Source organism: Apteryx mantelli, chromosome 21 (assembly GCF_036417845.1).
Source record: "Apteryx mantelli isolate bAptMan1 chromosome 21, bAptMan1.hap1, whole genome shotgun sequence".
In the NCBI taxonomy this organism is placed as follows: Eukaryota; Metazoa; Chordata; class Aves; order Apterygiformes; family Apterygidae; genus Apteryx; species Apteryx mantelli.
In genome coordinates, this window is record NC_089998.1 from 5,583,947 (window position 1) to 5,609,975 (window position 26,029).

The following is a 26,029-nucleotide window of genomic DNA, read 5'->3' on the forward strand; positions in this document are numbered from 1 at the left end:
GCACGGCCGGTTCCTCGCGGCTCCCCTCACACGCCAGGGGCGCAGGGACCAGGGCGGAGAACCACCTTCGCGGGAAAATAACCCCCGAGGCTAGAAAAGGCGGGCGAGGGGCTCGCGAGCGGCCGCCCGAAGCCTCCCCCGGCCTCCCCTGCCCCACCATGGGGCCGGGCGGTGCCTGAGGGAAGCGCCGCCGCCGCCCTCTCGCGCCAGCCCCCCATCCCGCGGCCCAGACTACATTTCCCAGGGTGCCCCGGGCCGCCGCGGCCTCGCCGGGCTCCCCGCGGCCCGCCCCCCCGCGGTCTGGACTACATTTCCCAGGGTGCCCTCGCGGCCCGCCGCGGGGAGGCCGGGCCTGGTCGGTGGCGGGTTAAGATGGCGGAGGGGGTGCTGAGCCCCGGGGTGAACCTGGAGGCCTTCTCGCAGGCCATCACCGCCATCCAGGCGCTGCGCTCCAGCGTGACGCGGGTCTTCGACTGCCTGAAGGATGGGATGCGGAACAAGGAGACGCTGGAGGGCCGCGAGAAGGGCTTCGTGGCCGCCTTCCAGGAGAGCCTGCACTCTGTCAGCCGCGACCTGGGGTGAGCGCGGCGCCGGCCCCGAGGGGGCTCCGCGGCCGCCCTGGCCCCCTCCGCCTTCCTCCTCCTCCGCCCCCCGGAGCCGCCGGGCCGGGTGGGGAGAGCAGGCCCGGGAGGGGGCCGGGCCCCGCGGCGGGACCCCGGGGCCTCCCCCGCGCAGCGCGGCCTCGCCGCTTCTGTCCCAGGAGCAAGTTTGGGGGGAATGACCGGGAAAACACGCCGGTTCGTGTTTTCGATGCTGCGCCCGTTACCTCGTGCTTTCATTCTGGAGTCTCCAAATGGATGAATGCTGCCGATAATACTTATTTATTGTTGTTGTTGTTATTTTTAATAAGGAGCTATTGGTGGTTTTTCCTTGGGCCAGGGAACGCCCTTGGTTGTGGGGAGATTTTTCTCTGTTTTTCTCAATCCTCATTAAAAAAATCTAAAAATAATCACTTTACTAGCTGAAAACGTTCAGTAGCATCTGAGTGGGTCAAGGATGACCTTATTACCTGAACTTCTGTGACTGAAAAGTTAGTGTATATTAGCGTAGTTGCGTACATGTCTTGGTGTGAGCTGGTGTATTTGATGTGAAGCCACGGGACCAACGCTGAGGTGGACGGAAGGACGGTAACCGCAGCCCAGCGGCATCACCCCAATGTCCGTTCAGTTCAGTTGGGTCCCGAACAGGAGCCGCCGCCTGGGCAGTGTCCCAGGACAGGGCGAGCGCGTGGTGACTCTTTCCCAGAATATCTCCTGGCCTCCAGCGATCTAGAGTTCAGGGACTTCTGAACGAGGAGTCGCATCTTTCTGGCTTGTAGTCCTTGCTGATCTTTATTCCATGAGTTTATCCAGTGGCTCTTCCAGCAGTGCAGACTTCTAGCGTTCATCGTGTCCCGTAGTGATGAGTTCTCCGGGTAGAAGATGCGCTTCCTTTAGTTTGTTCGGATGGTGATACCCGACAATAAAATTTGTTCTCTAATTTTTCCCCTCTATTAGGAAAGATGGCAATCAATCATTCTTATTAGTGATGTTGTACACAACTTTATAGACTTCTGTTATATCCCTTGTTTTCTATCCTTTCCAAGTTGAAGAGGCTTTGTTGTTCCTGACATGATGCTGTGCCGTTCCTTTGGTCGTCCTTCTCACCTTTTTCTGTAGTTTTGCTTTTTGTAGCTTTGTGATAGGGATGCTGACCTGCATATGGTGTTCAGGATGTGGGTGCACCGAGCTCTAAAGGCCTAATGTTTTCTGGTTGGTTTTCTGCTCATTTCTAAGTAATCCTGTTGTTATATTTGTTCTTCTGCCTGCTTCTGAGCATGGAGCCAGTATTCTTAAAGAGCTATCGATTATAACCCCAAATCTTGCTCCTAAACAATAATAGATAGCTATAGGCTCTGACCTAGCTTTTCTCATGTGCAATATTTTACAATTCTCTCCATTGCATTTTATCCAATGCTTCAGTACTGTGAAGTTCTTTTTCAACTCTTTGTGGTCAGTCCTTGTCCTTCCCACCATAGATGAGAGTAGCTTCATCATCAAACTTTGTAATTTTGCTTTTCAACCTCTTTTTCAGAACACTAATAGATATTTTTATCAGTACTTTGGTGACCATTTTTTTTTCTGTTTCTTTGCTAGATAATATATTTTTGGTCTTTTGATGTATATTCAATTTGTCTTTTTTTGAAGCATAACTGCTCAAAAACACTATCATTTCTATAGTATCCAAATATTGGATATTGTGTTATGTGTTTGGGAAGCATTGATTTCAGGTAGCAAGGGGATGCCCCAAAGTGCATTGACATTAAAGATATCAGTGAACTTCAGCTCGTGTCATGGAAGTATAGACTGGGATTTCTGTCCAACAAATTTATAATTAGTGTGTCCATTCCCGTTTATTTTATTGTATACCTATGTCAAGAAATATGAAGCACATTCATAAATGTTCACAGCACCAGAGCCTTAGAAACAGTATAGGCCATAGAAACTTGAAGGAACGTTTATTAATAAAAGAGAATTTTGTGGCAGGAAAGTGTAGAAGCTTCTGAACTCTCAGTTCTCTGGTCTTTGGTGTTTATTCCCGTAAGCTTCATTAAATGCCAGCTGAGATATTTGGGATCTTTCTTTCAGAGACTTTCATAAGTCATCCATGTAAGGGACTGAATCCTGCTCTTAATTTAGTGGAAGTTCTGAAGTTCAATCAGAATAGGATTTGACATTCAGGAGTCGAAAGGAAAGGTACCTGATTAGTCATGTTGCTTGAAAAACTGTATTTTATATCTGTGCAAAGTGGCCAGTCCTCTTCTCAAGTTGATTAATGCATGTTTTTTAAATTGCTTAACTCTTGTTATTATTAAATGCAGTGTTTGACAAATGAGATATGAAGCAATAATAGATCATTTTCACAGTGGGCTTTTTTTCAAGAGAAAATGGTGCTTATAATGCTGTAGTTTAGTATTTTATACAGGTCCACAGATGTATGAATTGCTCATGGAAAAGAGGAGATACTTCCATGCCTGAGACCTTAGAATGCACATACTTGATTAGAGTAGTCATAAACTTTACAGGATCATCTTCAGGATTAGGACTGATATCAGTTCTGTGAATTTACATGAATAAAATGTTAATTTCTAGTACTTTAATGAAATGATGAGGCATCTGCCTGCTTTATGGGGGGGAAAAAAGCTTCTACTCGTACACAGTATTGCAGCCAGTGGAGAGGCTCAGGTCAGCATTTTGTTGTTTCTGGGAGAATGCTTTGCTCAAAAGATGCCTTGTTCTGGAACCGCTTGCAAACAAATACCACAGTGCTTGTAAGCAGATCCACAATATTTTGACCCTTTCGAGGCTGCCTTACAAAGACCCTCAACTTGTGCTTTTCTCTCCTTAAAAACAATGAGCTTAAAGACTAACAGAGCACTTAAAACTGTTTGGATAATGACCCTGATTAAACTTTTTTCGGAGTAGGCAGATATTTAAAAAAACATGTCGATATTTAAATAGAGTTCATATGTGATTGCTGTCTCTGCAGTAAGACTGTACATCTCAGGTATCTGTATCTTCAGATCTGGCATTAAAAGGCGCTCTTCTCTTTTCTTTTCTTTTAGCGAACTGGAGCGTCTGAGCAATCTAGTTGGTAAACCGTCTGAGAACCATCCCCTTCACAACAGTGGACTGTTGAGCCTAGATCCTGTTCAGGACAAAACACCTCTTTACAGCCAACTTCTTCAAGCCTACAAATGGTCAAATAAGGTAACAGGATATATCAGTATTAAATAACCTACTTCTTACAGACCTCCATCTTGGGTAATTTAGTTGGTATTCCTACAGAACATTTGATCTGCAATACAGTAGACCTCTGAGTGTTTGAGACTGTCAAGACTGCTGAATTTGTTATGAAGTTGGGGAGCATAATGTATATCTCAAACACTATTTTTAACCTTTGAAGTACATTTAATTGAGGGGAGAGACTACGGCAGTGTTAAGGTGCTCCCTTGTTTTTCTGAAGTGGTGTCATCTCCCAAGTGGAATAATACTTTGTGTTAGCTGTTTAGCTCCTTGTCTTATGTAAATGTCAAACAAAAGTGTGTTCTGTCCTTGCATCTGACAGTAAATGTTGTAGCAGAGGGCAATAGGATGTTAAAACAGAGAATTAAGAGCTTATGACACTTCTAAACTTATTTCTAGAAAAGAGATTTAGAGGGAAGTTGTTATCAGAAATCTTGATGGTTTTCTATACCTTTTGCTGCTGCTAAAACCATATGCACTTGATCTCTGAGGTAAATTTGGTTTGAAAATCTTTGGCATAGCTCATGGTTCTGGTCTGTATATATTGCACTGAATTTAAAATAATGTAAAAAAAATAGTTTATGCAGATGTTAATGCTTTTTTTTAAGTTTTTTAATGAATTATTTATGTTGGAGAAAACTTACTTCTGTTGAGAATAATTCAATTCAATAATCCTGTTTGAATATGTCTAGAGACAGAAGCTGGATAGATATCTTTCCTTTTCTGCTCTGAACATAGTCTGGTTGTGGTGGATCAAAAATATCCCTTTCCTCGCATCTGATTTTATTTAACGAATAAACATTGTATTACTGCACTGATTCTTTTATTACAAATCCCAATCTGAACACCAATATGCTTCTGGTTGCCTGTTTCCATCCTGACTTTAAGCACATTTATTACTTTTTATAGTAATATTTAAATGAATACGTATTTTAAAGCTTTTTTAATAATTTATTTTTGAAGTACTAATGAGCTGATACAAAATGTAAAAGATGGGTTCATTTCTGTTATAATCATGGTTACTAGTGAGAGATTCCACAGTTGTAGCTCTTAATAACAGTGTGCAAGACAGCAGGAGTTAGCAAGAATAATAAATATGAAAATATTTGGGCATTTAAAAAAAACAGTTCCACTCTAAAATACTTACCATGATATATGAGCAAGGAAGATTTTCAGGCTGTACAAGATGTTGGTGGGCAAATTCTTGTCATAAACTGAGCCAACTGCTCTAGTATTATTCAGATTTAAATTAAAATCCTACAATAATGTTTGTACAGTCACTTTTCAGAATGCAAATATGTGTTAACATCTTGTAAAATCACTAGAATTCAGCACTGATGGGAACATGGAGTGGTTGGAAAATGGGGGAAAGGAGGGTTTTTTAAGTAGAGATTTATTTATTGAGAAAATGTTTCATGTTTGCTTGTGTTGCTTGCTGTTGCTTATAAACAGATTATTGGCACTGAAGAAAAACTTGTTTTGTTACTTTTAGAAAAAAAATATAGGTACTAAAGCTTCTAAACTCATAATGCAGTTAAGTCTTTAGTGATTTAATTTCTTCAGATGATTGTCAGAGTAAACTGTTGTTAATGAAATAGTGTTGGCAGAGTTGTTCTAGTGGAGTTTTTTTTATTTACTTAGTGTTATGCAGCTTTGAAGAGCAGTTTTTCATAATACTGTGCACTGATTTCAGAAAGCTTTAGTATCCTGTGCACTCATATGTGGCTTTAAATGTTCCAGGAGAAAAACAGTATTTTATTCTTCTACCTCTGTTGCCTTTCATTTCTGTTTATGGCTAAAGTGAAATATACTGTTCAAGTACAACTGGAATAATTATCTTCTACCCAATGTTTCTTCTAAACTTGTGTCCTGTCTAGGGTTTGTAGCAACCAGCAGGCTTTTTTTTTTGCCAGTGGATGGATAGATTGCCTGTGTTTCTAATAGCAGATGTGTTGTTACCTGTGTGAGGGTGTTAGCTGCTGGCTTTGCCATTAACAGCAAAGATTCTAGCGGAGCTCATATATACAGCTGCTTAATTCTGCATTACTAAATATACTTCCCAAATAAATGTTATTTCATTACATCTTTTGGCCACCTTCTGTTCTTACTATGTGTGTCTGGTGTTTTCTGTTGCTTGGAAGGGAGGATTCAGATGTGGTGATGTGTCAATACACTTTATGCCTGTCCGCATTTAATTTTTAATTTGTGACCCCTTTGTGGCTTGCTTGCTTGTATTTTTGATGAGCTGAGATAAGGGCATTTTCCTCTCTCTTTGATTGTTCATGCATTACTGATGGCATGAGTAGCCATACAGCTGCTGGGGAGGATAGATGGAGTAGCATTTTGGGGCTATGGTGCAATTCCAGAAGGACGTTCATGAAATGTAAGGAAAATGAACACAAAGACTTTAAATGTTGAGTATATGTGCTATTTATTTATAAAACATAGGAAGGTTGGTAGAAGAGTAACTTGTAAGACAGAAAAGGTCAGTAATAACTGGGCTATCTCGTGAGAAGTAAATAATTGTTCAGTATATCTTAGTACTGTACATTTTAAAAAATGGCTTTGCTACTTTTTTAAATCTAAAACTGAAAGCACAATTATAGTGCTGAAGTGGTAATTAAAAATCAGCTTTTCATGAGGTATGTCTTATAATAGTCTGTCTGGTTAAAAACTGAGATTCTTAGTTGATCCACTTCCATTGGCATTTTTGCTTTGGAACTGGTATTCTCAGCTCGTCTTTGAAGAATATAGTGACACCAACCTTCCAAGCACCATAACCATGTGAAGCTCTTTAAAACATAGTATTACCAAATTGTTTGTCTTTTTTTTTTTTTTAATAGTGTATGAAAATATGTAAAACTTCAGTTTCGTAAATCTAAATGTGGATCATATTTACCTATGTGACTCTTCTCACAGCAAAATTGGTTACACAAATACAAGTTTTCTGTTTTTCTTAAGTTTCAACTGGGGCAGTATTAACCATTGCTTTTGGTGGTTCATGAGACTTTGAATGTTAGAATAGTTGCTATTTCTTTAGATTAGCAGCTTTGTTTTGATGCTGGGTCAAGACTTCTCATAGCAAATAGCCAATTTTGATTCAGTCTTGCATGCGTGAACAAGCTTTTTGAGTTAAGTAGCAATGCTGTGTAGTGAAGATTCCATACTCGCAAACCTAAATAGGAAATTCTCTGTTTAAGATGTGAATATTGACATAGGAGATTAGGCTTTACCTGACAATGTTTAACTTGTTTTATTTACCGATGATAAATGTGTGTAATTGTGGTTGATTATGTATTTTGAGGAGACCCACTTTCAGGTGGCAACTTACTGACCTAATGCTTTGGCTTAGTGTCATAGAGGTGGGTTGCATTCACTGTGGTTTCAGAGAGATTTGCTCCAACACTTATTTTACTGCTCCTGTGAGTCACAAAGCTAGTCCCTGTGTTTCTGAGCATCTTAAGTTTGACTGTTCCAGGGATACAGAAAAGTACAATGGAAAAACTAAAACTTTCCATACAGAAGTGTGTTATCTTGGCAGCTCTTGTTATTTATTAGCACCTGCTATCCTGATATTTACTTATTGTAGTTTATCCAATAGTTTTGCAGATGGTAGAATTGTCCATGTAATAGAAGCAGCTGTTTGGGAACACAACAGCTTGTCAGATGTATTAATTACACACACAGGCAGCTGTAAAGGAACTTTATTTTTACAGGTGTTTAATAGAGCTTACAAGCTATAGCTGGCATAAACACTGGAAGTATAAGTCGATCATTTTGCAAGCAAGAGCTGAACAGTTTTCTTTGCTTTAGCTAACTGAATTCTTTTTTTATGTGTTGGTAGAAATCGTCCAGGTAGATTACTTTGCTGACTTTGGGGTGCATGGAGGAATGTAGTAGACATGAGTCAGTAGTTAGATCTACTTTTATAAAATGTTTTGTTTTTTTTTTTTTTTCTCCTCCCCTTCAATTTTGTTTAAGAGAGGCTGAGTTCTTCATTGCAGTGGAAGTATTATTTCCCAGAAGGATCCTTTCATGCCCTCTAATGTAATCCTGAAGATATAATCTTAGAAAAAAATTAGGTTATTTTTCTGCATGGGTAATGCAGCTTAAGTATTGTTGGTAAGTTAGGAAGCTCTCAGAAATCAGCAGATTATTTTTTTTAACACAGACCAGTTCTGCCTAGTAATTGTAGTTCGTTTCTGTTTCTAGTAATTATGTACATCTCAGCTGTTGCATTTTTTTGTAATGTGCTTGTTATTTCTGAGCAGCTAATAAATCTAAGATTACAGTAACGGTTGCAAGGGTTACTGTATTGTGTGTGTGTGTGGCCCGATACTAAAAGCAATCAGTACCTGACCTGCAGAGTAATGCTTCGTTATTTCTTGTTACCATGTACTGATTTGTTGCGTTATATTAGAATTCACAGGAAACTGCCACAGGAGAGAACACCTCAGCTGTAAGTTTAGGTGAAAGGAATTGTTGAAAGTGACTCATTAAATTAGACTGAAATACTATATATATATATATATATATATATATATAATTTTTTTTTTTTTAATCAAAAAGAGTGGCCTCACGTTTGTGACAGAGCAGGGGAAGGACTTGCTTCTGCTGTAGTCCAACACGCTTGCTTTAACCCGTGCCCTTACGCTGGCCTTCCTGATTCCGGGCTGCTGCTCATTTTCTGCCACAGAGCAGAACATGCTCTTGTTCGTGAGAGCATCCTTTACTAAGCAACTGTGTATTTCTTCATATTTGTTCTCAGTACTGGGTGATGAAGGGGCTTTGTGGGGGAGAAAATATTGATTATGTGATACAGTCAATATTGTGATACATATCCCATAGATAATCCATTTGTTAAAGCTTGTGATAGTATAGTTGTCTGATCCAGCTGTAGTAAAGCTGGCGATCAGGGCAGATACACATTTATGGAATGCTGGAGTTTGGGCTAACTCCTGGAGTGGAATAAACTTTTTGTTTTTCATGTGCCGCTTTAGTGAGGTTATTGCCTGTAGTGTGTATTTGTTCATCCTCTTTGCCCTTGGCATAGCATTTGCATACCCTAGCCCTGTGCATGCCCGAGGCAGTGTCCGTTAAGGTGTTTCTGTTGACTCCAGTGGAACAGAAGATACGCAGTGTATTATGTGTCCATGGAGCTAGGCAAATGCTTTTACACTGCAAGTTCTGCCTCTCTTACAGGGATGCTTTCAAGTGGTTCATGCACAAGATTTGAGCATTAATTACTGGTAGAGATTTTTTGCAGGTTTATTTGAAGAACACTTGCAGAGTGTCTCAACCACCAAGCTAACGCCGTAGAATCACTCTCACGACCAGACTTAAACACTGAGTTTGTTTGATAGCAACACACTGGAACAGCCTTCCTTGAGCTGGTGAAAGTGATTGTAGTAACAGTGGAGTTCACGTGCCCAGGTGAAAGTACTCGTTTTCTACAAGTGTTCTCCCCCCCCCCCTTTTTTCCCCCTCCCAATAAAGAGTGTGTTTTCAGGCATTTGAGGAATTTAAAAAACAGTAGTACAAATGGGGGAAAACTTAGAACAATTGTCTTCTTGAATAGGTGGTATTATTTTAAAACTTTTCCTGGAGCTGAACCTCACTGGAGTACAGTGCTGTGTGCGCTACTGTTTTCAGAGTTGCGTTTGTCTGTTTGCTGAACTCAAACGGCAGCGCTCGTATAGTCTGAGCCCACGTGCTGAAGTGTATGTGAGTGCTGGTGGTGGTGGTTTTATTGTAATGAGATCGTAGTTACAAATTCTGTTAATAGTGCATTTGGTAATGCTGTTATCGCTACTTAGGGCAGAAAGCCAAAAAAAAACCAAACCCAAACTTTTCCAACTTTGTGATTGTCTGGGTGAGTGTGATTTAAGTCAAATTATTTTATAAGTTTATCTGTAAAAAGAAGGTTATGGCAACTTGCATGGGCTTTACAATATCAGTGATGTTGTAAATATTCTAAGTGAATGAAAGTGCGTAAATATTGTTATGAATTTATTTAAAAGTAGTAGATTGGCAAATAGAAACTGAAGAAAAACTACTGTTGACATGCATGTTGAAATACATTAAAAAATATATGGATTTAAATCTGTTACTTCATAGCTTCCTCTTGTTTTTTACATAAATTTAAAATCGAACTGTTGAGATAATTACCATTAATGAGTTAAAATGATTTTCTGTCACATGAGAAAAGAGAAAAGGAATATATAATTTTTGTTTATTAAATTATCTTGATATGTTCCCTGATAAATTATTTGTATAAGTTGTTTGTTGTAGGTCTCAAAAAAAGGAATCAATAGAGCCTGTAGAGAAAGTCCAGACTTGTTAGACTGCCCTCGGTAGCTTAGTATTGATTAGACACAAATATTGAGTTTAACGACAATAAATGCCATTAAATGTTAACCATAATAGTAGAGGAACACCGTTGAAGTAACTTTTTTTTTGTCTTGATTGTAAAATGAAGTACTCATTCCAAGGAACATTAATTTTAATTTCTGGATGCGCTCAAACATTTTGAATTTAATGTAGTTTTACAGTAGCATGGACAATGTAACTGAGTTATTATGTTGGCAGTTCTTTGGAAGTTCAGGCAGATGGCCAAGATTTTGTCCTTTCAGGCCTTTATTTTGTGAAAATGCAGTGCTGTAATATTTTGGCATACTGTTGCATGCAGATCCAACTCTTCTGCTCAGGTTTCATTCACTCAAATAGTGAAACGTTTTCCTTTCAAGCATATTATAATATCAGTGAGCTGACGCCCATAGGTGGCATTGAGGAAAACAGTATTGCGAGGGGGTGCAGCAGGGCTAGTGGGGCAGCTCTAGATGCTGGTATTCTCAGCGAGCAGGACTGCTAAAGAAGTTATTTTGGGGACAAGATTTGAAGTGACCCAGATCTCTTGATTTGCCCCCCAAAGGGAATAATGAAAAATAAACTAAAATTTGAATTGAAACAAAATGACTGCTTGCCTAAGTCCCTCCAAGGATATTTCTGTTGCACTCTTCTAAGTGTATTTTAATTTGCTTTGTAAGTGCAGAATCAGTGCTTAAGGGAGGGACCCAGAGTGGAAAGGCTGTTACGGATTACCTTTTCTAGACTATTTCCCTGTGTAGATAAGCACTTGGTGTTTATGTTCCTATTACTGGAGAAATGGATGATAGGCATATTGGTGTTTTCTTGTGCACAGGGTACAAAATAGGAGCTGGGCCACTTGGATTCTATTCTTGACTTTCTTATTAATTTTCTTTGTAACCTTGAACAGGATGCATGAATCTTCCATGCCTCATTTTTCTTAGGATAAAATGGGATAATAATACTTAACCTACTTCTCGGCAGAGTTTCTAGTCTAAATGCGTCTCAAGTGCCTTGGGTTCTTTGGACAAAAATGCTCTGTAGATGCCAAGTATTATCCAGTTAGTGACTAATGTTGTTTGTCTGGCAGTCTGGAAAAATGCCCTTTATGGGCTTTTAATTTTCTGCGATTTTAGGCGAATGTTTTGGTGAAATGTCCTTGCTTCTTCAGAATTCCATTAATGATCTAGTTTTCTAAATGAATAGGCAACAGGTGGTTACCTCATTGCTTCCAGCGGCAGGAGTTATTAATTATTGCTCAGCTGTCTGCCTGAAGAATTTTTTTTTTTTAATTGGAAGATTGGTTTTAGTGACCAGCAAAGAGAGGAGTGACAAATTCAGGTAGTATGCATATTATCTTTGATATTACAGTACTGGTGGGGAAAAAAGCACTGAAAAAGGCATTAGGAGGAAAAAAGGCTTGTGCCAAAATGTATAGCGGGGGGGGATTAAAATAATCTACCAGCATGTATAAATTATTAGAGCAGGAAAAAATGCATGACAAAGACTTTCTCTGAGGGTCTCTGAGCTTTGAAGGATATTTTAAAAATATTAAAAATAGTGGGGGGAAAAACAGTGAAAACAGTGAAAACAATCAGGAAAACAGGGAAACTTGCAATAACAGTTCAAAAGCATAGGTGGACTTGCCAACTGCTGTATGTTGGATGGGGTTTATATTCCCTAGAAATCCTATGTAAAGCAGCATCTGTTGGGGGCATTAGAGATGGATACCACCACTTATGTGCATCTTGTTGTTGTTGTTGAGAGGGTGCATCTTCCCTCCTCAGCTGGGAATCGGTGGCATTTGGACATCTTGGGACTCTGTTTCTTTGCCTTTGATTCCTATGCTGTTTTTGAACAAATGAACTGAGCTGGGGCTGTCCTGTTTTACTGCTAATATATAAACACTGTGAAAATGTTTTGACGCCTAAGAATTGAAACAAAAGGAAGTGAAAATTCTGAGTTTTGTGTTTTGTTTTGTTTTTCTTCTTTGCATTACTGAAAAGATGGAATGGCAGGTGGGACTCTGCCATGCTTGCCTTGTTGGGCCAGTATAATTCCCTTGCAGGCTGGTTGAATTTCATTGACATTTTAGTAGAGTAAGGTTTGTTTGTTATTTCAGAAAGAGAAGAGTGATGCCAAGTACTTTGTCACTTTAAAAGTGAGAAATAATTAGCCTTTAATTCAGGCTTGTTTGTTGTGTAGTTTCAATGTTTTGTGTCCATGATCTTTCCAGATTTGTAATAATAATTTGCACTAGGATGCTGCTGTAAAATAAGGCAATATGTGTTTAACCAGAAATTGCCTTTCTTACTCAATTTTGTTAGAATACTTGGTTTCAAATCTGAAACAGCCTGAGAGTATGATATGGTGCTTTTCTATTGTTGTGCCTTGTGTGTGTTGTTATTCAACAGTATTTTTCAAGGCTCTGTTCAAAATAATGCTGTAAGCAGTACTGGTCTCACTTTTCCTAATTATGAGAAGTGATATATCAATACACACTATTATAAATCACAGCCCCCTTGTCAGCTGGTGGGAATTATTTCATGCTTTGCAACACCTTTATTTGCTAATGAGTGTGGTTTTTTTTCTGTTTCTTTGATAAGTATTAATGTTCTAGCTGTTAGCCTATTTCAGGATGGAATGATTGATGTTGCTCTACTTCAACCAAAATGCTTCTGCCCCCTCCCAATTCTTCTCCCAACTACTTTTTTTTTTTTTTTTTTTTTTTTTTTTTTTTTTTTTTTTCTCTGCAAGGGCTCTTCATACAGTTCACTCTGGAGGGCTGAATTACGTAGTTTGCAAGCCAGGGATCACTTTCCATTTCTAAGCTGCATGCTGCAGTCATCAAACAAAATTGGTAAAAACTTCATTGTTTATATTAAAGACTTGTTTATATTACAGACTTTGATTCAAACTAAGTCATGTATATACACAGAAAATGAAGTATGTAGATGAATAAGTTATGATACAAATATTAGATTTGAAGAAAAGGATTCACTTTTGGAAGCTGAGAAATGTGACAAAGAATAACTGGAAATCCATGTTGTCTTGGAATTAATTGAAGAATATGTAGGACATCAGAACAAGAAGAGCATAAGAAAGCATTGGACCCAGTGTTTCTTTGTATTTCATATTTATTTGCCAGCTAGCTGTCAGTGGCTCAGGCTGATGTGCTACCTGTGATGAAAGCCCAACTCTCTTCCAGTGCATGGTGGCCACCATGAAAGCACAGAGGATGTTCTCAGAGACTTGAGCCCTGGGGTTGCCCCAACAGAGTGCTGTGCAAAGAGAAGGAGCGTTACCTAATTTTCATTGTCCTCCTAACAGCTTGTTTTTCTAAGGCTTGTAGATCCTCAAAAAACTTGAGCTCTTTATTAGTCCTCCTGCATCTAAAAGTATGCAGGAATGGGATAGGAATCGATAAATGTGAAAAACAGCTTTCTTCTGTTTCATAGGATAGATACAACTTAATTTTGGCTATTTTTAAGTTTATAGATTCCCTTAGGTAAACCAGATAGAATTTACTGAATCTTCTATGGCTATCTGTAAACCTATTTGATATGTAAAACAATATAGAGGGGTCTAGTCTTTAAGATTAATTCTTTTTTTTTCTTTTGTACATAGAGAAGTTTTCTGAATAAAAGATGATCCACCTTTAGACTGTAGTTTCCTTTCTATGTGGAAGATAGCACAAAAAAGCCCCAAACAGACTTGGTTTTATCCTATGTGAAGTTGTTTGTTTGTTTTTTCTCTTATTTTTTTATTTTTTTCCTCTTCATAGTTAATCTAAAACTCCATTTCACTTATTTTGTTGTCTTAAATTGTCTCATAAGGCATAAAACCAGAATCTCATGTACCTACAAAAGTAGGACTTGCCTATAAATTGACTTTAGGAAAAATTTCTTAAGGTTTGGCCCCTATTATTTGTAGTTTCTCAGTACTAGACTGTAAGTTTTCACTGTGTTTCAAAAGAAATGGTACTGCTGAAATACCCCTTTGCAGGCCACAAGTATGAGTGAATAATGCTTTGGGTTTTTCATTTCTCAAAGGAAGTTATGTCTCACTTCCGCTAAGGCAAATTGAAGATGTTTGTAAAGCATTTTGGGACCTTCATATGAAGGGTATTCAAGTAATACGAACACTAATATAGTGTAACTGATAGAGGCGATAAGCAGCCCATTTTTATTCTTTATATGGAAAAGCTTTTCTTATAGTTTCTAGAGGAAATCAAATAAAATGGAAATTTTAATGATCTCACCCTGTTGCTCCCAGCTATTGTTGCTGTCAGATCTTTTAGCGTGGCTGTTATTTGTTGTTTTATGCAGAAGTACACTCATCTCTCTAATCTTCTGGGGGGTTCTCTTTTGGAGTTACTGAAGTTGGTCCCCTCAGACCGTTCACAGAGAGACTTAGTTGTCTGAATTACATATGAGCAGTACGTGATTCTTCCCGGGTGTATCTTAATCAGATACTGTTGATTACAAAACATGGAAATCACATAGAAGCTAATAAAACTGGAGATAATGTGTGTCAGGAGCTGTATATAATCAAAATGCCATTCAGATCACTGCTTTGGGTAGTTTCATGGCATTGTACATTTGGCAAAACTGTGGCAACGGTTGCGTGTTCAGCAATAGTTAATATAAAGCTTCAAATGTTGGGAACTTGTAACCGTAAGTCTGTGGTGATTCTTGAAATTTCTAGCCTCTTGGGATCAATACATACTGATTTTATTTCCCCGAGAGAAAAGGATAATTATGCCCTGCAAGAGTGTTGTCATTTTGTGGCTCTGATGCTATGACTGTTGAAGAATGTGACTGAGAACTTACAGAGCATACATCACTGTTGTTGCTGAGCGGCTGCCTAATTTTTACGTAGATAAAGGGGTATTAAAAAGGATGGGCAGTTGACCTCAGATGAGCTTCCAGAATGAGTTTTTTGTTGCCAAAACATGCCTGTTAATAAACTAAAGTTTTGTTAGATCAATTGAAGAAAGTTGTCCTCCTCAAAGGATTGTTAGGAATTCCTTAGGACATTAATGGAGTGAATATACATCTTGCAGTAGGTGTGGTCCTATTATATCCTCCTGAGGGAGAAAATTCCTTATTTTTGCAGGTGAACTTTGTTTCAGATTTGGCCAGGTACCTGGCCAAGCTTTTACAATACATGAATTTTGTATATTAGACTGCTTTTCTGCTTTGTGAAAGAACTCTGAATGACTCTTCTTGTGGCGAAAACTAAGAGCTAGCTCTGCTGCAGCTGTAAAATGCTGCCTCTTGAGCAATGGACTTGATTTTTAAAATTTTTCTTAATTATATTCCTATATCTTGGGTCAGCTGGGAGCAGAAATGTGGCAAAACAATATCCTAAATGTGGTAGTAGGAATTGTAGCCTATATAACTCTATGGCTGGCTGTCAGCCTAGTTCTATAGCTAAAGAAACATTTTTTAGCCCTCAGAAGTTTGAGTAGGGCCACAGTGGGGCAGACTGGGAGATGAAAGTACGAGCACTGCACTCAAGGCTACTTGAATCCAAACTGCTTTTGTTGCCGTGGTACATCTTGGTGGTATAAGCTCTCATTTAAAAAAAATTAGAGTGAAAAATCCCAAAGGCTGGAGCTGAAGGTGATCTATTAGTACATGTTATCATTTTCTCAGCCAATATGAGATTAGCCCCAGCATGTAGCAGTTTATTTTATCTCATTTGAAATGTCCTGAATATAAGGCTTCCACTTGTACAAGAAACAAAACCATAGATAAAATCTTTTAACCACTGACTTATGTTCAGTTACAGTATAGTGAGGAAAAATATCTGCTCTGGTTTAATAAAAGTAGATTTAATGAAAGTTGATTGATTCCACTGGGTGCTGGTCTTTTTGCTTTTTTGATCTTATCACAGAAAGATCAAAAGTTTATGTATCCTGAGCAGCAGTTACCTTGTTGTGTTCTTTTTCTAAGGTTTTTGGCTTAGTGTGAAGCATTCAATCATACTCTGCTGTTCCACTGAGTTTGCCGAGAACCTAAGTACTCCAGTTAAATGCCTAAAGCTAGACTGTGAATAATCTGAAAGCTGAAATTGCTCATGACTCTAGTTACACACTTGTTAGATGTCTTAGGGAATTAAAAAAGCCTTTCTTGGAATGTGCTTTTTTTCTTTTTTTTCCCTATGCTCATGAATTGGCTTGTTCCCAGATAACTTTTCTTCAAAAGCAGATATAGTGACAGGCTGACAGAAATAAGTAACATACTTATTGGGTGGAATTAGTACATATCATCATATTATGAAACATAAAGAACATGTTGAAGCACTAAGAACATTTCCAAAGATGCCTTAGATTTGGTTGGAAAGCAGAGTACAACAGCTACATCTTAAAAAATGAAATAAAAACTCAATGGCCTTTGATATTCAGGCTTATGCTTAAGAAGAAGTTATATTCAAAACCAGCACCAGTCTTGATTAATTTGTCTGTTGTAGTTATATTCTCTAAGCTTCTGTAATTGTCAGCGTCATGATAAAGTAGGTGCTCTATATACTGTGTGAGATATTAGACACAAAGGAATTGCAATTCAATGTGACATTTTATAGTATATTCTAAAATAGATGTATTTACTTATTATATGAAATTGTAATTCCTGTGGAAGTCAGTGTTGAAAATATTCACTAAAAGCCTTATAGGTTCTGCAAGCATGCAAAGAAGAAGGTGCAGTGTCTTCGCTGAAAACATTGCACACTGATCTAGTGCTTTATGCTGAAAGAAGGGAATAAACTGCATGCATGTACTGGTACCTGCAAGTATTGGGTTAAAGTGAATTATTTTAATCTTTCCATGTCATTAGCAATTTAGTGTTTTCTCTTTATTTTAACATGCTGTTACTGCTACAGAAAATGTGGAGAATGTGGACTAGAGCTGAAAGAGTCTTCAGGTGTCTTTTAAACTGTTTTAAGCTGTCCGTGGTTTGAAAATATTCAAGAATCTGTGATATGAGCTGTTTGACATTTTTCCTGTTCCAAATGCTCAAAGGAATAAATCTACATAAAAAGCAACTTAGTTTTAAAAATGAGAGAGTCTTTGAGACAGTGACTGAAATCTCAGAATGTTACTTTATTTCCCTCTTTTGGCTGACCACTACAATAAAACAGCTGAATCAAATACGTTCTTTTATGTATAAAATATATTTTTTGGGTCTTGACAGCTTGTTTCCAGTTTTAGTCTAATTCAGTTTGAAACAGCTGTTCCTAATCTCTGCAAAACAGTTTTTTGATGGAAATCATGACATTCTCAACTACAGCAGTGTTACTGGGCTCTGTCTCATATCAGAAGTTGGCTTTTCTTTATGTTAAGAGAATTCTTCATTCAGGGAAAATGTCACTTTTACATCAAATAAGCTGCACTTAAAAGAACAATAGCTGCTTCCCCCCCCCCCCCCCCTTTAGAGTTTCCTTTAGGTTGGATATGTTTTTCTTCCCACAAGACTGTTTTAAAACAAAAAAATCACTGGATGTTTCACCATTAGTTAGATTTTTATTCTAATGTTCCTTGCCCTACCCATATGCTTTCTGTTGGGTTCTATTTAGAGTTTTCTCTGCAGTTGTCTCTGCACTGAGACTTAACAAGTTTTCTGGCTTGCCTTATGGTTCAGTTTTACTCTGGAGTTAAATCTTGTATTTTCAGAAATTTCAGTGTAGCATTTTCAGTTTGCTCAGTGCCATTTTTTTTTCTTTTTTTTTTAATTTGATTGCATTGCTTGGTTCATCTTCTGAAGCTCTTTGTAGAGATTTCATAGATCGCAGAACTAATCAAATCTGCAAGTTCTTTTATGCATGGTAAGCAAAAGATAACCTGTCATGTCCAATTTCCTCATTCTTTTGGACATTCTGGCATGTAATATGGAGTGAAATATTTGCCGGTTTTCAGGCATTAAAGCCATTGTGATGTTCTCCTAGCCTTAACAGGGAAGACAGAGGAAAAGAGTATTTGTTAGTGACTTTCTGTGCGAAAGAATTTGCTCTCTAGTTGACTGTGTGAACACAAATGGATGATGATATTGTGCGTGGACATTTCAGGAGATTTGGGATGGGAAGGATGAGGGTTTCAAGAGTTGCAGTGTTGCCAACTTTACATGGCACTGGAGGAACTCTGGAGTTCTACTTGTCTCTTCTGTCATTAGCTGGCTGGGTGACATTTCACAAGTCACTTCACTATGCACGTCTGTGTTTCCCTGTCTAGAAAATCATGGTTGTGGTGCATAATAAGTACTCTGAGAAGCCTGACAGAGACTGCTGCATAAGAGTAGGATCACTAGTGCTTGCCGATCTCGTTCCTGAGCCCACTGTAGACCACCATACTGAAGTCTCTTCTGGGTTATTTTTTTTAAGGCACATTTTATTAGTTGAAATAAAACCTGATGTAGAACGTGACACAAAAGTTATTCCCTTTAGCACAGACTATAGTAGCCCAGAAGCCTTTTTCTCTGTTGGCCTTCAAGAAAAGTCAAACAACTCAACTACAGTCCTCATGCCTTTCTCGCAGTTCTCTTGGTACTTCAGTGAAAATTCATAGTTGATTCTGTTGGGCTGGATAACTGAAGCGTGTCCTGTTAAAACCTTTATTAGAGCAGGGCACCTTTGAATCATACCTTTACTACTTTCTTGCAAAACCAGGGAAGTATGTTTGGGATTGTGAACATGTTTTTTGTGGCTTATACATCTCTGCTGTCCTCCCTGTTACAAGTCTTTATGAAATGTAACTTCTCTTCATCTGTAGTCTGGAATTGAGCATGTGGTTCCTGTCACCCGCACGTACCTGGGAAATAAAACTGGCTTGAGCTATGGCTCCGGGGCTAATCTTCATCTGAAATTGTGCTCTTGAGACAGAAAAAGCATTTATGTAGTAACTGTTTCATTTTTTGACGTGCTTTATGAAAATATCTAGTGAGAAGCTGTCCTGGTTCATGGTTCTGCAGTATTATCTCCCCACAACCTGTCGATGGCTCTGATAAGTAACGGATAACTATGCCACTAACAACTTTGGGGAGATAATGTGTTTGAAGCAGAAATTGATGTGTCTGTGCAATGGAGTGATTAAAATTGCCTTATGGTGGTATAACTTGTAAAATACAGTAACAGTAGAGGAGAAGACTGGTTCCAAAGCAGAGCACACCATGAAAAAGGAGGGGGGAGAGGAGGAACCTTGCTGGGATTTTTACCATGGGACCGTGTCAGAGATCAAATGATTCATCGGACAAATGCTTTAATAGTGCTTCCTCGCTCCTTAAGTTCTCATGTATTAAAGGGGAATAGGAAGGAAATGCTTTACTACTTAGAGCTGTTAAATGTTTTCACTTCCAAATTCAGCATTCTGTCTGGCAAATACTTTAGGAATGTTTATAACTTTCCTTGATATTTTTTTTTTTTTCTTCCCACAGTCTAAAGAACCTGACTTGGGACTACTTTAGGATTAAGTGAGATTACTAGCATCTTCTCTCCATCCCTCTTGTGTACCTTCTATGAATACATCCTAATAACTATTGATACTGCATTCATCCTGCAAGAAGCTAAGACCTTTAATGTTTGCTGATGCTGCAGTTTTGATGTTGTGTTTTTCTTGCAAGTAAAATCAATCGAGACAAATCTTGGTAACTTTTCCAGCAAAATAAAGTGACTACACCAGGCAGACATTGAACGTTTCTTTTTTTTAAATATGGGCATGCTCTGAGATCGCATATACAAGGTTGTTCCAGTACAATTGATTGGTTGATCCACTGGATTTAAAGGTCAACTGTAATCACATTTCAGGAAGATTGAAGAAGGTATAAAAGTGCTACTGTGCTTTCCTTAGCTGTATACCCCCTTCTGGTGTTCTTTGGTTTTCCTCCCGTATGTCTTAATTTACTCAGGTAAAATAGATAAAGGGCACGAGTCGATATTTCCTCAAAGCCAATACCTTCCTTCTGGAAGACCTGAAGTGGATGAATGGACTCTACTACACTCTACAGAAATGGAAGTAAAAAATCTTTTTGAGGCGAAGGCTGCAGCCTAGCTGTTCTGTTAGATGATCCATTCAGTTGCTAGCGTTGGCAGATCCAAGAGATGATGATGTCCGTTCAAAGTGCAGCACTGTCGAACAGATGGAAGTGAGAGACTGCACAACACTTTTAATGGGTGGAGACTTTTGGTTGTGGGGAATCAAAAGAACATCTTATTAGTGGTGTTTTATGTGACAGCTTGGTGCTATGTAGTTGTCCATAGAGACCAAGGGGCTTTGGAATATTATGTTTTGTAAATGTGGTGTTTCAAAATCATGTTTCCATGTAATAGACAACCATATTTGCATACAGATATGAGTAAATTTCTTGTTAATTTTTTGCAACAACCCAAATGAGACAACTGTTTTGCTGTAGCAGATTGCATCAACTAGAAGAAGCAGTGACATGGAACATCCAGGTTTTCCCTGCAACGTAGCAAAAGGAATCCTGCAACAGAAAAGAGGGTGATGGAGTAAAGGAAGACTTAACTTAGGTTCATAAACCAAAACATGTTTCTGATTCTTGAAGATTTTTCCCTCATGACCATTTTGTTGCTATATTCATTTGATAGGAGTTTGTTCATAGTAAGTTTTGCTTTTTCCCTATATTAACAAAACTTGCAGTTCTTCTGTGTGGATCTTTAAGAGAACTATGGGGGAGAAAGTGTTTAAAACAGCATAAACTTTAATGGCATGGGAACTGTTCTTGGACTGGGGGAATGCTATGTTACAAATGTAATTTGTAAAATTACTTTTATGCTAATCTTTGAACGAATTTTTAAATGATTGTTTATGGTTTTTTTTTTTTTTCTGAATAGTAGTGTGTATTTGATGATGGTGTGCCAGTGGTGATACCATAATAGGGATTTCACTAGCTTACCAGTACACTGAATGATGACTCTAAAAAGGGTCTTATTAATGCTTTCTGTTGCTTTCAAAAAAAAAAAAAAAAAAATCTGTTACAGGGAATATTAACTGTTAAACAAAGACTAGTCTTAGTAGAACTCCAGAAGTCTAAATTAACTAACAAAGTACTGTCCTTGGTACATTTTCATAGGTGCTAATTTGCAAAACGTAGTAACTCCCAACTGTGGGGAAATGAAGGGTCTATGGCTCTTCACTAAGCATCCATGACCTGCTTTTAAAATTGACGCTGGCGTGCAGCAACAGTTGCAGAATGTGCTTGAGGGGACTGATGAGACATTTATCGTGTGTTTATTTAAGAGTTTGCTTTTTGCTTTCTCACCACAGTGTGAGGTCTGGGAAACTAATGTCTCCTATTCACGATGCTTGTGGTAAATATGGAAAGAATATTTATTAAATAAATAATGGACCAGGCAAAGTTTTTTAGAGGCTTGAGTGATCAGAGTGGCAGCAAATCCTTTGCGATTTTCCAGGGACTGCTGAAGTCAAACAGTGCCTTGACTGACCGATTTTGCTTAAACTTATTTTATAACCCTTGGTGTTGTCTATCTTCATTAAAAGGTTACTTATTGAAACAGTGAGTCTTCTAAAGTGCACATAAAGTACTGGAAATATTCTTTTTGTATATGCAGTGGCATGTCATCCTGATCAATAGGCTAGAAAGACATTTTTGCAGGGACTTCAAGGAAGTTAAAAGCAGGAATAACATATGTTCAGGAAGCTTCCAGGTGACAAGGAATTGTCTGGTTGTAAAAGATTGTTTCTGTAAGGAGAGAAATCTGCAAGGCAAAATAACTCCCCTTAGACCTGTTGTAGCGGAGTGCTTACTCTTATGCCTTTTTCCTCCAGTGTTTTTTCCCTTCAAATCACTAGCTCGCTTCCTTTCTTGAGTTTGGTAATCCTAACAGCAGATTGCTATTTTGAATGAAAACAGTGTAAAATAAGATCCGTCAGTTGCCAACAGAAAACACCCTTTAGAAAAAGGGAAGAAAAATCCCTTATTATCAAGAGTATTTAACCAAAGTAGGTATTTAATCTAACTTAATCATTTGCATTCTTGGGGAGAACGCTACCAGTGGCAGCTGTCATGGCAGGCCAAATGCTGTGCATATACGTGCTGGCAATTACTTTGCAGGTTCTCTTTGAACTCTTCTTGCACAGTGTGTTAATCGGGTTGAAGTGCAGAAGAGAAATGTATTTTGAAAGCATCTTCCTTGAGATGAATTAATTTAATTTCCTACTTGATTATTAATTTAATGATCAATAATGTTTGGTACTGAGAGCAATAATAAACTTTCTGCTTTCATGCTTCTTGTGCAAACTGAACGCAGGTGCAGCCAGCTGTGTGTTTCCATTCTGCCTTCTCTCAGAACACTGTCTTGGGCTTTTATCAGTGTTCAGACAGTGCACTCTCACTGCACTTTGGAAATGCTTCAGACCAATTTATTCTGCTTTTTTAAATCTAGCAGCCTCCAGTTGGCATCTGTTATCCCTGTACGTGTATATGTTTGTATAGTTGCCCACTCCTAACAATTTTAACTTTCCTCATCTACAGCAGGGTTTGTAGTGGAATCTGCTTTCCAGAAGTTGTTGCGGCCTCATAGGGAAACTTTTGGAGTTTGGGCAACACTGTTATAGGCAATGTTTGTTCCAGTGAAAGATCATGATCTCTGTTATTGAATAGTTGAACAACTATTTATCTTTCTTCTTTGATAAGAATTTGACTGATTGGCTTTATGGTAAATCACTGTCCCCATTTGTTGCACTTCTGTCCTCTGACTTCATTGTGAGTAAGTTCAAGGAACTAAACTGGCAAAAGACATTTCTTGGTGGGACTGTTTTTTTGTCTAGTTCAGTCTCTGGACTGGCCTACCACTGGGTTAGGTGCTCACAGTCATGGGAGGGGTGATCCTTCAGGCAACAGTTCCCTGGGTCTTTCAGCCCTACTGTAAAACTGCAACTCTGAGACCTTCATTTCCCCCTGCCTTGCACCAGCAATTATCATCCAGTGAATTTTGATTAAAAAATAAAAATATTCTACAGCAAAACATTTTTCTTTAGTTGACATAGTCTCGTTGCTAAAACACAGAAGATCTTGGCATAATCTGGAGCTTAACAGTGTCACCTGTCATGGTGTGTGTGTAAGAAGGTGGTACTGCCTCTGTTCAATGATAACCTTACCCTTTGAACAATTTTTTTTTTTTTTTTTTTTTTATCATGGGAAAGTTGCAGAGGAAGAAGGCTCTTTTGCTTGACTTTAAACCTAGGTTTTCATCCATGCTGTGACTCCCTAGAGAGTATTTCCATGTTTGAAGAGGTTCCTGTGGCCAAAGAGACTATAATGATTTGGACTTTCTGAAAAGTTGCAGGTTGGGTTTTCAGAATATTTAAAGTCCTTGCATGGCTGGTGTATCATTTGGTCCCAATGACCTGGGAATGTAATAGTTTAAGAAAAGTTAGTTTGAGCTCCTTACGCATTGCTGTGAAGCCTTTCCCCTGTTCTTTGTGCGTACGTGTGTGTATGAGCACCGCTGTGAGTCCATTGCCTCTGATCAAGTCCTTAAGGTCTGAAGCAGTACTTACGTTTGAAACCAGCCAGCCGCTTGTCTGCTCCAGAATGCAGTTGGAAACTTCCCTTGGCAAATGTTGTTTTTGTTCCACCCAATTAAATAAGTCTGCCAGAATGAAAAACAAAAAATAAAAAACCCACAGCTTGGTAATGCTGCCCAGTTGCAGTCTGTGCCATCTCCATGGTTTTGAGCCTTCATTATGCAGCTTGCATTCAGCACACTTTTATTTAAAGCGGAGCTAAAAGTAGAAATAGCTGACGCTCAAAGCCGTTCTGTGTGATTCAGAATTATTGGGAGGGGGGTGGGACAGGGAGAGCAACACTGCTCGTGCTGGGCAATTTAGGTATATTTATTTGCACGAAACTATGCAGGACCCTCCAAAAAGCCTTAACTATGCTTTATCATGGAATAAAAGTTTACTGAACTAATTAAGTTCTATTTTGTTTTGCTTTGTTTTTTTGTATATCCTGAAATGATGGAATTTGGTTTGCTATGGCTGTTGCAACAGGCCCACAAACTAATGCTACTACATTATTGCACCATCCCTGTGCCCACTGCTTTTCATGGAGCCATCTCCATATTGCAGAGCCATCTGTTTTCCTTACTGTCCAAGCATTAGGCTCAGTAGTATAAATTACTAACTACTCCATGGCTTTCAATTGTTCCGCTTGCTTAGCGTGCCAGAAGCAAGCCTTTAGCTCTTTCAGCACCATTTATGAGTTTTACTTGCTCTTTTGTTTTTTTTAAGTGCCTCAGGCAAAAACTGTAGTTGAATGAATTGTCAGTTGTTCATGTTGCTATATTGTTGGCATGATAAGAAATAAACTTTGGGAGGTATGTAGGGTAGTGTCCTTGTTCACAAAAGGCTCCCTGGCTAGAGAAGTAACAGAAATGAGAAGTTAAAAATTCATGTTTTTTTTTCCTTCCTTTTTAAGCAAAAAACCCTCCAGTGTGCTTTTTTTCCTAGTTTCCTTAAATGTGTACTGGTTTGTCACATAGACTATATGATCTCATACAGATCTGTATGATCTCTGACGAAAGATCCTTTTGGACTGTATAAGTGCATGCACTGCTGAAGAGTTAAGGATACTTTTGGAATATTTAATGCTGGATTCACCAGCTTGTGCCTGTTTCTAAACATAAGTGTAGTAGAGCATACTTTTTTTTAATGTAGTTTCCTTGTCTATCTTGAAGACTAAAAGCTGCGATTTATTTTTCTTGTATATACAATATGCTTTTATCTTCTCACTTCACTGTTCAGATGAAGCCAGTCACTTCCAATGACTTTCCAATGTTTTGCACATACCGCGGCTGCAGCAGTGAGCAGTGTCCCGAGCTAAGCCGCATGAGGGGTTTGCTCCTGAACAGCTTGGTATTGTTAGGAGGGAGGGTGTTAAATTGCCTTTTGAGGGGGAAAAAGAAAGTAATGAATGAGCGATCTTTTTTCCAGAATATAGCAAACAGCATTTTGTGGCTTTTCAGGAACAGCAAGTTTTGGAGGACAGCAGACCACTTTTTGATATATCGGGTGCATGGTGGTTTTCCTGGAACCAGCTGATAAATTTAGCTCTGTTGCCTATGTAAATGGGTGGCTTCCAGCTCACAGTAAGGTGATAATTGAAATTGTGGCACAATGTAACATTTGGGAAGGGAAGGCAGGGCAGGTCCTCCAGGTCAGCCAGACTTCTTGGTGTTTTCCAGCTCAGGATAGAAGGGTGGTTTTGATTATATACCATAAAATGAATTGGAAAGCAAGGACAACATTTTTTTTCCCCCTCTGTGTATTTCAGATACCGTGTCAGATACCTCAGATTGAGCCGGAGGGTCTAGCTGACTCTAGCTGAATCTCTGTAGCATCTGAAATCTCTTGAGGCACTGCGGCTCTTCCGGTGAGCTTGCGAGCTATGGAAGTGAGGAGTGTCGGACTGGGCAGCCTCCGCCACGGCAGGAAGTACCGCAAGGATGGATCCTGCCGTCCGCTGTGTGATCAGTTCTGCTGGGGATTTCCATGGGGGCTGAACTGTTTGGGGCTTGGATGGGAGACACTGAAGTGGTAACTGGGTTATGGAGGAGCGCCTGCAAGACAGCAGATGTGTGAGAAGTCACGCATGTGTCAGTATCTTCTGAGGTCCAGAAAAACGAATCACTTAGGTTCTCCTGTGGTTTTAACTGTGTCCCACGGCAACTTAAAAATGGCTCAGTCTCAAAGTTAAAACTCTCCTGATAAGACCAGAGCAAAATTCTAGCTAAATAAAGAATTTGTAGTGTTTATTGTTTCCAAAAAGTAGCATTTCAAA

At 38.9% G+C, this 26,029-nt stretch overlaps 1 protein-coding gene across 1 annotated transcript in view; it reads left to right on the forward strand.

Annotated features, from left to right (window-relative positions):
• The first annotated feature begins 345 nt into the window (after window positions 1-345).
• The window catches only part of MED27 (mediator complex subunit 27), a 100,104-nt gene continuing 74,420 nt past the window's right edge, over window positions 346-26,029 (forward strand). The window contains exons 1-2 of the mRNA XM_067308919.1: window positions 346-578; window positions 3,665-3,809. Coding sequence (XP_067165020.1) covers window positions 373-578; window positions 3,665-3,809 — 351 coding nt within the window. The 5' untranslated portion in view covers window positions 346-372. The remainder of the gene's footprint in view (window positions 579-3,664; window positions 3,810-26,029) is intronic.